At 32.5% G+C, this 14,787-nt stretch overlaps 2 protein-coding genes across 3 annotated transcripts; one reads left to right on the top strand and one right to left on the bottom strand.

Annotated features, from left to right (window-relative positions):
* The first annotated feature begins 1,893 nt into the window (after positions 1–1,893).
* LOC127106533 (uncharacterized) lies at positions 1,894–4,107 on the top strand. Its single transcript, XM_051043816.1, has 2 exons — positions 1,894–2,402; positions 3,077–4,107. The coding sequence occupies exons 1-2, from the start codon at positions 2,109–2,111 to the stop codon at positions 3,908–3,910; spliced, it is 1,128 nt and encodes a 375-aa protein (XP_050899773.1). The 5' UTR covers positions 1,894–2,108; the 3' UTR covers positions 3,911–4,107.
* A 1,370-nt stretch (positions 4,108–5,477) lies between these two features.
* On the bottom strand, positions 5,478–10,362 carry LOC127106531 (CDP-diacylglycerol--inositol 3-phosphatidyltransferase 1). 2 transcript variants are annotated; one of them, XM_051043814.1, is made up of 11 exons: positions 10,194–10,362; positions 9,679–9,812; positions 8,956–9,040; positions 8,806–8,855; positions 7,927–7,966; positions 7,741–7,785; positions 7,588–7,653; positions 7,361–7,475; positions 7,210–7,266; positions 6,691–6,789; positions 5,478–5,828 (listed from the first exon to the last, which is right to left on the bottom strand). In XM_051043814.1, the coding sequence occupies exons 2-11, from the start codon at positions 9,743–9,745 to the stop codon at positions 5,769–5,771; spliced, it is 684 nt and encodes a 227-aa protein (XP_050899771.1). In that variant the 5' UTR covers positions 9,746–9,812; positions 10,194–10,362; the 3' UTR covers positions 5,478–5,768. The 2 variants fall into 2 exon arrangements, with proteins under 2 accessions (XP_050899771.1, XP_050899772.1); XM_051043815.1 differs by having other exon boundaries at positions 9,679–9,775; positions 10,194–10,360.
* Positions 10,363–14,787: the final 4,425 nt, after the last annotated feature.

The raw sequence follows: 14,787 nt of genomic DNA, 5'->3' as shown, positions 1-14,787 counted from the left end.
TGCGAGAATCTGAAATGTGTTCGTTCAGACAATGGTGGAGAGGATTGTGGACCATTTGATTCCTATTGCAAGCAACATGGTATTGCACATGAAAAGACTCCTTCTAAAACTCCTCAATTGAATGGTTTAGCAGAGAGGATGAATCGAACATTAATTGAGAGATTAAGGTGTATGCTCTCCGAAGCTAAGTTTCTGAATCATTATTGGGGTGAGGCACTTTACACGATAATGCATGTTCTTAATCTCACTCCTACTGTTGCTTTGAAAAGTGAAGTTCTAGACAAAATTTGATCTGGAAAGAATGTCAAGTAAGATCATTTGAGAGTCTTTGGTTGTAAGGCTTTTGTGCATATTCTAAAGGATAAAAGATCCAAATTGGTTGCAAAGTCAAAATAATGTATCTTCATCAGCTATGGGCAAGATGAGTTTGGTTATAGTTTGTATGATCCTGTATGGAAGAAGCTTATTCGAAGTCGCAATATGGTGTTTATGGAAGACCAAACTATTGAAGAAATTAATAAGGTAGAGAAGGCTACACCTAAGAAAGATATCAGTTTGTCTAATGTTGATCTAGTTCAGTTACCTAGCCATAATCTGGACGCTATTGATGGTGATGATCACAATGGTTTTTCAAAAAGTGTATGGTCAAATTACACACGAAAATTATACAAAACAACAAAACAAATATGATACCAACTGAATAATTTCACTTAGTGACCTAGTTGGACTTTTTTCTTCATGAGAATCCTTCTACAAAGGTGTTGATGGTATATCTCCCTAGACTGTCATCTTTCTCGAAGTTATGTTTTTAAAAAAATTCTTTGGGGACATTGATGGGGATCTTTATTGATTGATGTTATCTTTAATCGTGCTTGTTCCTGGTTGGAACTCATGCATGCATTTCTTGAAATATCCTCCTTAAATCAAACTCTAAGTGTCTTTCTTCATTTGATAACGATTATGTATGTTATGTCCCTTAATGTAGTGGTAAGAGCATCATTGGTTGGAATGAATACTCATTTCTCCCTTTGGTCTCAATGGTGCTTTAAGTAACCTTGTGTACATGATTTCTCTCAAAACTTGGTCTCTTCTAGTATTTAATTAAGTAGGGGGAAATGGTATTGTGTGTTTTTTACAAGTCGGTAGTTGTTACGTTGGTTTGCTTGACGATCCTTTTGTGGGTAATTTTCCTCCTCTTTTGGTAAATTTCGAATATGTTCCTCAATTGTGAGCATGTGACATAGATAGGTAATGGAGGTATGTGTGTGTCATTATGACTTTTGAGGTGTTTAGTACAGGGGTTAAGTGTTTGGTGACGGACCATCAAACTGGGTTTCAAGTCTTGACACATCCTCTTAAATGATTAGAGTTTGGTGCATGACTTATGATCCTTGTTCCTCTAAACACATGGTTTAAATGACCAAAAATGCTTGAATGAAAAATGACATATATAAGGATATATGGTGGTCCAAAGTGTCTCTTACAATTTTGCCAAACACAAAATAAATTAAACTCTCGCAAATGATTCAACATCATATTCTCTCAAAACGTGTGTGAAGGTCATATATTTGATTTTATTGACAAAATGTAATTATAAATTAAATATCTCAATTTATAATGAAGGCTAAATTTTGAATTTTATTATATTCTCATTGTCAATTTAACTAAAAAAATGTAGTTTCAAATTAATTATATTTTTAAATTTTAATAAAATACTAATTTCAATTATACTCTTTAACTAATTAACATTAAGTACATTCCTTTTATAATATTATATTCCACATTTATGATAGCATAATTTGGTAATATCATTATGTTCTTTCTTTTATTTATTGCAACTTACTATTTTTTAGAGATATACTAGTAGATAGCAAAAAGTATTCATTATGTTACTTATGGGTGAACGTGTAAGACACTCATCAATCAAAAACACACTTTCAAACCCCATTATTTATTTGAAACGGACTTTTTATCCACTTTCTTGCTTATGGGCAAACGTGGAAAACTAGTTCATGGAATGTGGGTAGAGGCAGCTATAGTCAAGACTCAAGAGGTGTGAACAAAAACCAAACCAAACACAACACACTTTCATTTCACCCATAGAAGCCATGGAGAAACTTCTATCTTCTTCCTCTTCTCTTAACACTAACCTCAAACTCAAACCCAAACCCTTTTCTTTTCTCTCTTCAACTACTCCTTTTCGTTCCAAAACATTCACTTTTCTTCCTTCAATTCGTTCTTCCTTCAGCCATGAAAACCCTTCTCCTTTTTTGTCTTCAGCTTCGCTTTTCGCTATGCAACCTAAAAACTCACTTTCTCGTCTCACCGATTCTAAGAGCCCCGTAATTGAATCTCAACCGCTCAATCACATCAATGCCGACGCTGATTTCAGAAAACCAAAGGTACGTGTTTGATTTTGTTTACATGATGTTTCATTGTATCAGCGGTATCTTCCAGAATATGCTTGTGATTTTTTTTCAATTATAGGATTCTTTCGTTATCATTGGTTTTAGTAACGTGGTTGATTCTTGACTTTTTTGGCTTCTTGCTGGTCTCAAATCTCAAATCATAATCAAATTGTCAAACTTTTGCTTTTCACTTGAAGATAATTTGGGTGAGTGTGACATAAGGCCTATTTGTATTTACTTATTTGAGCTTATTGTGAAGTTGTTTGAAAGAGGTTATGAAAACAACGTATGACTTTAACTTGTATGTAAGTTGTTTCAAACCTATTTCCATAAGTTCGAAATAGGTTGTGAAAGCAACTAATAGCTTATTTGAAAATAAATTTTATTCTATTTTATTTTATTTTCTGTTGCAGAAATACTATCTTATACATAAACGTGTAGTATATGATAAGCACTTAATTTAGTTGTTTATCCAAACAGCGCGGTAGTGGTTTATTGTGATTATTATTGTCAACCGAGAGGCTGCTGTTGTTGTAATTTTTGCTGAGTTTCTTTGGGTAAAGTTACTTAGAGTTGACATTATGTAGTACACATTAAATTTCTGTTAGATGTTTAAGCTTTCCATTAAAGTTTAAGAAGTCATTTTCTGTACCTACTTTTTTCCACAGGGAATAACAGTTCAGACATGTGTAATACTCTCTGCTCTTGCTGTGCTCTTAATTCAACCAGTTTTTGCACCAGCAGCTTTTGCAACCTTTCAAAGTACCGCCAAGATCGGTGGTTCTGCAATTGGTGGAAAACTTATCCGTGCCGAGCTCCTAAGTAGTGCTTGGACAGGTTTCTTTGCTGGTTGCTTGCACACATTATCAGGCCCTGACCATCTTGCAGCTTTGGCTCCATTATCAATTGGTCGCACTCGAACGGAGAGTGCTCTTGTTGGAGCCCTTTGGGGTTGTGGCCATGATGCTGGTCAGTTAATCTTTGGCTTAATATTTTTGCTCCTTAAAGATCAACTTCACATTGAAATTATCCAAACATGGGGCACCAGAGTGGTGGGCATTACCTTGCTAGTAATCGGTGCCATGGGAATCAAGGAAGCTTCAGAAGTTTCTACTCCAGCTGTTGCTGTAGGAAACAGTGAATTCGACGTCAGCGCGTATAAATCACTTGATAATCCTGTGGTAGGAAATAAAAAGAAGATTGGCTTTGCTACTTTTGCCACTGGAATAGTTCATGGACTGCAACCAGATGCATTGATGATGGTGTTGCCTGCTCTTGCTTTGCCTTCTCGCGTATCCGGTGCTGCATTTCTAATCATGTTCTTATTCGGAACTGTAGTTGCAATGGGGAGCTACACGGTGTTTATAGGATCGTGTAGCCAAGCACTAAAGGATAGAGTGCCTAGAATAACTGAGAAACTCACTTGGGCTTCATCGCTTATCGCGATAGCCCTTGGGTTAGCCATCATCATTAGTCAGTTTTTTGGATTTAGTTTGTACTGATACACGTTTCTCGACCGTGAACCTTTATGATCATGATTTTAGTGTTAGAGAGAAATTTTATTGTTTGTAGAAAGTTCATCATTGATGCAACATGTGATATTGGTTTGTCTATGAACTCTGGTAGTTGGATTATTCTTCAGCTTAGAACTATGTAGCTGTCATGTTTTTAGATTTCAGTGATTTTGCAAGATTCTCTTTATGCATGTGTTATGTCTTAGATTTCTCTTTTTACGTGTCCAACCCCTTTATATGCATCATTCTATCCCCAATAAACTGATGCTTATAGTAGGCATCTCAGGCCCCATGCTAGCGCATTGTAATGCCAAGTTTTGTTTATTATGCAATTTGTCTCTTCCCACTTTGACAAGGCAAGAGTGAATAATCGAATCCTTATGCCTTCACTTTCCACCAATTCCATGCCAAAATCTACAACTCAACCAAATTTAGAGCAAAAGAATTGGTTTTAATTTTTAAACTATCCCCACTATAAATTTTAAAATAAAACTAGAAAGAGAAAATCAAATAGTTATTCCAACAAATATAAATATAATTAATTTTTTATATCCAGACAAAATAATAGTATAATCATTAAAAACTTAGATATAACCTACTAATAAGTATCAAGGTTCGACCCTATTGATAACGTGCAGACAAAAAGAATCACTTTTTAATCAAGAGGCTAATAAAAATATACTTTTCCTTAACCCTTAGCTTCTTGTAAGAAATAACATAGCAAAATACTTTTGTTGCAGTATTATTTCTTCTACTCACTATTATAACTAAAAAAAACTGTCTTCAATCTTAACTATTATAATAAATAAAAAATAATTACTTTGTACTATAAAATTTAATGCTAATATTTTTAATGTATCCTTCATTTAATTTAAAACCATTTAATACAGTAAATTTAATTATTTTTTCATTAAAAACAAAATTACTTTTTTTAATGTTATTCCAAAAGTACCTTTGGTATAATTTCGAAAAATAAGCATATGTTTTTCACAATAACTAGGAATATAACTGAACAATCAATATTGTCAAACATGGGCCTATATGTTTTATATTAATACAAACCATTTCTTTTCTTATAAAAGAGACTGGAGATGGTATAAATGTTAAGTTACTGAGTTTCTGTCTCCTATTTTTACACCAAATTTGTTTTTAGCATAAACATCCAAGATAGATTAGTTCACTTCAAAATCAATGTTCAAAACCAAATTCATTTAATTCGAAATTAACTTAAAACAATTATCTAAACACACTCTAAATACTTGCTGACTCTAGAATCTCCTTTTTCCCTCACAGAAAACCAACCCTATAATCTCGTTAATAGTTATAATTATTGTACATACTTTTATTAAATCCTACAAGCCACGCCTTACCCTGCAACATGAAACTGCAAAAACATTTGCGTGTGAAATATATGGGCGCTTATTCAGTATATTCCAACACCACAGCAAAATAATCACAATTCATATATGGGCGCTTATTCAGTATATTCCAACACCACAGCAAAATAATCACAATTCATAATAGGTGCGTCACTTCCCTTTGGAGCAGATTAATATAGACAAACTTCAATCAATGGATTAGGAATTCAGAACTGAACAAATCTGTTGTAGTGTGATTAGTGAACAAAAAGGCAACGAACCTTGTGCTACTGAATTGTATGCTACATGCAAGGTTGGATTTTCTAATTCAGCATCGTTCCCTTTCAGTATTTCTTTCATTACAAACAATTGAAAACTGAACAATTCAAGCTCAATTGCCATCTAAGATAATAATATTAAACTTTTAGCTCAAAACTGTACTAGAAGGCAAAGGCAAGGACAAGGGCTTCGTGGACATAGAGTAAACATCAGTACTTCTGTTTTTTGTTGATATCATAAAGCACACACATGTCTGCGGCTGTCTTCATCTGAAATCAAACAGGTCTTATAGCAGATTAAAATGCAGGACGTAAATCAATGAACAAATAGTCATCCATTCAATCAAAATACCTAGTGGGTGTAGCTAAATAAATAAAAAGCAATCAATTTTAAGACTTCCTTTATATGGCTAGAGTGTAAAGAACAAATCCTTTGGGATTTGTTTGGGAGTGAGGAAGGGAATGAAGGTTGGGGCTTTAAAGTAAAAGAAGGAAGAAAGGGAAGGTGAAGGAAGGATAGTTCCTCACCCTGCATAGGAGGTTTATTCTTCTTATGACAAAAATCCTAAATATGTGAGAACTCACAATAAATTAGGAGAGGACTTTCTTCCCATTCCTATAATATACTATACTCTCAAACAAAGAAAAATTAGGCATAAGCTTTCCCTTCCTGAAGTCAATTACCAAAGCTATAATATGAAGACGATAAATTCTGGTTTGGTTTCAGTAGGCCTGCTTATAGACAATGGAGAATTTAGCTCTGCTTTGCCTTATTATTCTTCCATGGATAATAGCAAAAGCAGGGGAAAAGTTGTTGAATGAAGAAAGCGGAGTTTAGGCACGCGCTCTACAGCGGAGTTTAGGCAAGGGTCAAACTCGCGACCATGGAAAAGTTTTTTTTACTCAACCCGAGCTCCAGTCACATGGAAGTAACAATCATTGGACCAACACTCCCCCCTCTTCACTCACCGGGATGATATTCCATATTAAAAAATATGAGCAATTTAGTACTACCCTGTTTTGTTGGAGTTCGGATTATCATTTTCTTCTCATTATAGAACAGGGTGATAAAAAACTAATATACAGAACCTCATCATCTAAAATACACAGCATAAATACACCATGCACGAACCTGAATAACATTTATAATTTGCTTGGTTGCCCATCCAAATAAACTTGTGGCAATTAGGAAAGAGATTAGGGTTATCTTTTGTAAATTACTTGATAAAACCTGAAAATAAAACAATTAAGAAACTAAGATGATCAGAAGAACCCCTCTAAATCTCATAAGATAATTGGCCTGTTTGTTTAAGATTATGTATAAAATTAATTGATATTTTAGTTATGTTTGTGTGGAAGCTTTTTTCAAAAAAACATTTTGTGAAGGAAATGATTTTTATGCATAAAATACAAAGCCTTTTTTATTAGCTTATGAAGAAAGTCATTTTTAATAGAAGATAGAGAAATACAAAATCAAATAACTTTTTAGGTACCCAAGTGAAGTTGATAATCATTTTGAAACAAACACAATAATTTATGCTTTTTTTATAAAAAAAAAAAATTAAATTATTTATATCAAAATCGTTTTTATTTAAGTCTATAACAAGCGGACCCCATCTAAAAAGATCAGAAGTACAGAGAAAATACTAACATCCACCAATGTCTCTGTTTCATTCTCCGCAAGATAAAACATGATCAGGTAAAGAACCTGTGGAATATAAAGGATAAGAAAATAAGAAAAACAATATTAACAAAGGTTTTTTCACAAAATATTAAGATAACATAACAGGCAAAACAATTACCTCGCATGAGACACAGCAGTAAGCCATAAACATCCTATTTCCATAATATGCCCTGAAAAGCCAGTTGGTGCTGTCTTTTACATCTTTATGGCTAGCCTTGCCAGCCAAGAAAGTGCTGCATTAAAATAAAAAAATCAACTCAACAGTCTCATCAAGATCAAATTCAGGAACTGCAGAAATCATACAATTTGAGTTAGAAGAGAAAAAGAACAGTTAACTTACAATACCTGTACATTTGAAACCAGTGGCTGCCAATGTCTAAGGCGAGCAATGACAAGAAGATCAGGCCAGGCCTTTACACGAAATTCAGCCCAAAAGTCAGGTGAACAGGCTTAAAATCATAGTGACTGAGGAACAGCTCGAAAGGAGATATATCTTACTTGTATAATTGGGATAGAACTACAAGAAGACAAGCAGTACTAATCCTGTAATTAGAGAAACCATACTTATTCAAAGCACACAGGAATCAAACAATATACAGAATTTAAAGCAGTATAAATTAACATATTTCTTTGGCTTGCATATGTACTATAACTGAGAGTGAGGGGACCAAGAACGAGAATAACCTGTCTGTTACCATATCCAGCACAGCTCCAAATGTTGATACTGAATCAAGAAAATAACAATATGTAACGAAAAAGTGCTACACTGTAATGTGGCTTATCAAAAAACAACATGCGATAAACCAATGAGAGGTCGTGGAGCTAAAAATGCTTGATTGATATATTGGTTTATCATATGGAATAAATATACATTTAAAAAATTAAAAAATTAAAAAATTAAAAAATGATAAGTACATGGAGACAGGAGCGTATCAAATTGCATGGTCACGTCAGGGTATGCTATAAGTTTGCCTTATAATGGTGCTTAAAACATAGAAAACCAATGCAATACCAGCAGCATGATTTGAGCCAAAGACCTTTATGTTGATTATATTTAATTATACAAGCCAAGCCTTCATTAGCATACTCAAGCCTTCCTACCACTTATTTTGTTTATTATCATTTAATACGACTTAATCAATGTTTCATAGAAAATTGTAAAATGCAAAGGAGCAAAAACATGGCAGCTGGCATTCAAGAATGGAAAAAGTATATAAGATCACATATTTAGACTGTATATGCTTTTCATACAAAGATCTAAGAGAATTCCATCTTAAATATTCCCTCAGTTTCAAACTGATTTTCAAGTGTTAAGTTCCAATAAATCTGAAGCACTCAATAAGGAAGAGTATGAAAAATCAAGTTTTACCTGCTTTCATAAAGCAGGTTGAAGCTAAGAATTATTGACCAACTTCTGTGCAAGAATGTTAGTGTGATATATGTGGATGCAATGGCATCATAGTTGACATATATAAATTATGTACAAAATTTCTTAGTCAAGTATTGGCATTTACAATATTCAATAGAAAACTATTAGTGATCTGGCATCTGAAAAAATTGTACCTTGATTGAATCTTCGAGCACACCAGCCATCCACAGCATCACATACAAAACTGGCAACACAAATTCAGCCAAATTATCCCCTCATGCCATATTTATTAAAAAGGTAAAAGTTCAATAGTAGAAAAAATAAATTATTAAACTGTATCCCACCTGAAAAAGTAGAGAATAGGGAAAACAATTTTGTTTGTTAAACATAAAGAGAAGGCAAGACAATTCAAAAGCACCCGGATGTATCCTGCATCATCACAGACAGTCAAGAGTTAAGACAGTGTATTCTTGGAACAGTACGAGCAAAAACTTGATTCAAATTTCATGAATAATCCAATAAAAAACAGTGTTACACTGCTTACAATAATAAACATCTTTTGTTTAAAAAACTAGTTGCTAACACATGGCATAAAAATGCATAGTAATAAACAGTCCCAAATTGGTGGATAAAATTTATGTATCCTATATTGGAGTTTTATCCAATACAGTTATCAATTTTTTTTTTTGAAATTATAGTTATCAATATTTTGGCCAAATTTGGATAAACAACTTAATTAAACTTTTATAGCATAAAGACTTATCTTTAGTATATATAAGCTATTTCTATAACAAAGATAAAATAACCTCAAACGGTTTTCATACATGCTATAAGTTGTTTTCATAAGTTATCCATAAGTTGTTATTTTCATAAGGTATCCATAAGTTTTTCCAAACAGTGTCACAAGTGCTTATGCAAGTGGATGAACTCAAATAAGGCCATCCAAACAGACCAAACAGACCGTAGCAAGAGAATAAAACGATATATCTACCATTACTACTTCTACAACGTGTAATCAAATATCAGAGAATAAAACGATATATCTACCATTACAATGAAATACCCACCAATGATATTAGGAACGTACAGGTAGACAGATAATTTACTGGATCTTGGTGCAGGTTTCTTGGCCATTGAAGCTTCTTCTTATACTCTAAAACTTTCCTATAAAGAATATAGAATTTCCAATCAAATACTTAACCTGCACAAATAATTTCCAGTAAGAAAACCAAGCTACTCAGTCTCATCTCATTTCATGCACAAGAAAACCCAAAATAGAACATGCATTAAGCCGACAATCTTCATCTACCTAACCAATCATTTATCAGAACAGAAACACCCATCATTCATAAACTTTATTTGATTTTTGAAAACACAACGCAAAAAGGGTACTGTAGCATGAAATCTTGAAATTATCTAATGCTATGTAATCAAAAGCACCGCTATGGCGCTCAATGGATGAATCTCGATGCGGAGAGAAGCTCTTCCATAGGGCGGCTATCGCGGCCGCAAATCGCGCCGGAATCGCATTCGATGAGTTTTATGTAAAAAGAAAAAAGAAATCGTGGACGGAATTTCTCACTGTCTGTGGTGGCCTTCCTCCTTACGACGGCGAAATCCGGCTGCGTTTTCCGGTCAATGGAGTTCAGCGCGACTCCGAACAAGATTGAAGCGCGACTCTTCAAACGGAAGTCGATTGGGGTTGTGATTAGATTTAGAATCTCATCTGCTTGTAATTATTATTATTATTATTATATTATATTATTGTATTATTATTTGCATATGTTACTTTTACTTTGAGAAAAGCAGATTTCATGTACAAAGAAAAGCATATTTCTTACCCAAAAAATTAATTAATTAGGTTGATTTTTAGTTAAGTCGATTATTTAATAATATAATATTCACCATAAATATATTCTAATCTAAACAATTCATATTAATAAAAATAAGTTTATAAGAATAATTAAAATTACAAATATATACTATATTTACTTATTTATAACTTTAATAATAATAGTTTAAAATGATGGTGGTCGGTAAATATCACTTGAAATAGTGATTGATGGTGGTCAAAGTCAATATTTGTGATAAAGGTCGTGGCCAATGGTGGTTAAAGTGATCATTTTCAATGATCAAAGTAGCGGTAAAAGTAGTAGTCCATTTAATTGGTGATTTATAGTGGTTAAAGTGATGGTTAAAATGATAGTTTATGATATTTATATTCAAATTGGTAATTGAAGATGGATGAAATGGTGATTGATGATAGCTAGAATGGTGGTTGATGATGATCAAATTGGTGATCAAGTGGTGGTTAATGGCTAGATTGGTGATTATAGGTGGATGGAAATGGTGATCAGAGGTGGTAGTCATAATTGTAATTAGTGGTGTTTGACGGTGGTTATAGATGGTTGGTGGTGGTTAGAGTAATAACTAATGGTGGTCAAAGTAGTAGTAATTTATGGTTATAATGGTGATCAACGGTGGTAAACAACGATTGATTGTGACATTTTAGTGATGAAACAAAAATAAAAATTATAAAATTATTATTTTGATTTTGAATTTGAATAGAAAAAATATCTTGAAATTAGGTTAAAATGATATCAATACAACCCCATTTTAGTCTAATATGTTTTAATTTTAAAATTAACATTAAAAAAATTAATAATCGAACCAACTAGACCCTTAGATGATTTTCAGATATAAGTTTTTCATAATATTATTTGAATAATGAACATGATGAAATGAGTTATAACTTTTTAGCTTAGGTATTGTCTTAGGCCATCTTTTAAGACCCGGAAGACGAATGCCAATAGCAAAGGACTGAATGGATAACATGTAGACCATTTTCTTACACTAAATAGGAAATATTTCTTGCAATGACCTTGATAACCGTCCAGATCAATCTGACGGCTGACTCCAATCCATGCCTTATCATGCGCATTCAGTTGCCAACTAATTCCTCGATTTAAAGAAGGAATCACGTTATTTATCAAGTATTCAAATCCTTCCATATATAGGACACACTTTATATTCCTTAGCAATGTACATAGACAAATTACTGTATGCATGAAAATAATTGATTGTACAAAATAACATGACACACATCTTAAAATTTTCACCTGAATACGCATCATCAACATCAACGTCTTTCCCCCACAAAACTTTTAAATCTTCAATCAATGGCCTTAGTCAAACATCTATATTGCTTTCTAGTTGTTTTGGACCTGCAATCATCATAGACAACATCATATATTTACGCTTCATGTATAACTATGAAGATAGATTTTAAATTATAAGAATAATAGACCATGAAGTATGATTAGTACTCAAATTACTAAATGAGTTCATTCTAGCGATGACAATTCCAAACCTAAGGTTTCTTGGCTCGTGGCCAAAATCTGGGAACAGCGAATCATTTTCTTCAATTGCAAAGAATCAGCTACCTGGAAAAAAATTCCATCACGTTTTCTTTCATCTAACATGTCATCTAATATTTTTTGCATCATTAACATTAGAAAACTGTCTCTTGAACCTTGGAATTATTGGTAGGTACCACATCATGTTGGTAGGAGGTCCCTTTTTGCTTACATCATCATCATCAACACCATTGTCCTTCAGTTTTTAGTGTGACTCCTCATACTTTGGGAACTCACTCAGTTTTTCATAGTATTTCATGTATAATATGAAATCATTATGACATGCATGTATTTTGACATAGTCCAAATCCATTGGACACAATATCTTATTGTCTTTATAGTTATGGTTCGGCAGCGTGTTACCTTCTAAAAACATATCTTTCAATAATTCAAGTAATTTTGCAAAACTTTTATTCGTCCACACACTTTTTGCCTTCAAAATAAACAATCTTAACACAGCTGACAATTTTGTAAAAATTTTGCACCCCAAAAATAATGACTCTTCCTTGTCACTATGTAAAGTATCATACACATGGACTTTCCTAAAAATATATTTTCCAATATCACGAATAATATCTTCTAGTTGATCACCAATATTTTCATCAACTTCAACTCTATGTGACATAGTATGTTTTGTTGTCACTTCGCCATGCGACAACCATGCTGTATAATTTTGACAAATACTATCACAACCTATATGATAAAATATTTCTTCCTTTCTTTCTCCGATTTGTATCCACCAACTAGCGGGTCTGAATGCATACACTACGCCAACAAAATTATTCAATAATATTTTTTTATGCTTTAGTAGTGCTTTTAATCGCTATTAAATTCATAGTTATTATAGGTTCACCAATTATAATAGCGCTTTATAAGCGCTATTAAATTCTCTTTTTAATAGTGATTTTTAACTAAGCGCTATGTTAGATGCAATAGTTTAATAGAGATTTTTGATTTAAAAAAATACTATGTTTAATGCATTAATTTAATAGCGTTTTTTTTAAATGTTATTGTAGTCATCTATAGTCTTTTATATTTAATATCGCTTTCTTAAAAAGTGCTAGATATTTCTTAGCGATTCAATATACTAAAAAGTAAAACTAATGTTCTTTTAAAAATGCAAATATCAACAATATATCATATAACAAATGGATTTAATTTGTATCAATAAAAAAATTTGTTTAGTGATAAATTATATATATATATATATATATATATATATATATATATATATATATATATATATATATATTTATATATATATTTATATATATAGCAGAAGCAGGATCGAAATTTGTATAAGAAAGTAAAGAAATGGTAGAGAAGTCTAGAGAAGTAGTAGAGAATTTTATTTCAAACTCATTGAAAACTTTTTCTAATTGAGAACGTAATTGTTCATCTTCTATCTCATTAAGAGCTTTTTTAACATTGGTTGGCATAATGACCATGTTTGCCACATTTATGACACGTTATGTCAAGTTTTTTGGCTTTTCTTTTACCTTTAGGGTCAAAAGATTTTTCTTTAGGTCTACCTTTATTGTAGTGACCCTTTTTCTTATTCTTATAAGAATTTTTATAAGAATTTTTCGACTTATCCTTATAAGGTTTATTGCGGAAATTTTTTCCTTTTTTCTTATTATTATTATCTGGAGATTTTCCAAGATCAAAAGCAAATTGTTCGCAAAATTCGCCAAGTTGGTGTTTCTCCGAAAACTTTTGCTTTTTAAGTTGATTTCTAAGCTTTATGTCATTACATAAAGTTAATCCTTCATTAACACAAGTGCTAATTATATGACCATAAGTAAGGTCAGAATAATTTATATTTATCCCATCATTTTTCTGTCTTAAAGATTGTCTAACCTTTTCAGAAAAGAAATGGGGTAATCCATCAATAAATTTTGTTTTCCAATGCGAAGAATTGGGATTGTTTAATTGATAAACTCTTGAAAGAAAAGTATCCTTATACCATCTAAAGTGGGTAAGAGAAGGGCACCTAAGGTTTTGGAGAAGTGTCTGGATTTTTTCTCCAATAGGGACATTGGTTCCTACAAAATGTTGTAAGACGGAGAGACACAGAGTATACACTACATCTTCTTATCCCGTGGTAGTCGTAGCCAAAGTAGTGCTTCTACTAGTTTCTGGCTCGACCTTAATGATTTTCTTATGATTAAGAATTTCTAATTTCTGAGATTCGGTGAGATAATGATCCCACCAGCCTCTAAGTTGGCCAACAAATCCTGTGGTTATAAAGGATGATATAGAACTATCTGAATTTCCATGTTGCTTGCAAACAGTAGAATACATGATCATCCTATGGATTGTATCTATAATCTGTTTGTCATTAAGACCGTCAACATTTCATTCATAAATGGCTTTTCCTGAATAAGAATTCTGGAATGGTTCAGATTCCTCAAAGAGCAAATATTGCGGTGAGGGGCGCTTGTAATAATACTTTTCTATAGGCCTAGGAGCATAAACATGGTTTATATTATTAGTATTATTAATGTCAAGGTTACTAATGTCTAATTTAGCAGACATATCAGATAATTTGTCAATATGGTTTTCGTTATTATCCTCAGAATAATCTTCATGGGACATAACTGTGATCTTAAGACCTTTTAACTTTTGTTCTAAAATACGAACAAATTCTTGACCATCGGTTTCCATTTTAAATCCCTCTATGGAAACAGGTGGTTGAATTATAGGAACATCCGAAATAGTGGATGTGGACATCTGGTCCTTAGGTTGTTTATGAGGTCA

Source organism: Lathyrus oleraceus, chromosome 7, assembly GCF_024323335.1.
Source record: "Lathyrus oleraceus cultivar Zhongwan6 chromosome 7, CAAS_Psat_ZW6_1.0, whole genome shotgun sequence".
NCBI classification, from domain to species: Eukaryota; Viridiplantae; Streptophyta; class Magnoliopsida; order Fabales; family Fabaceae; genus Lathyrus; species Lathyrus oleraceus.
The sequence above is the reverse complement of the archived record's forward strand: the minus strand, read 5'-3'. Positions and strand labels throughout refer to the sequence as shown.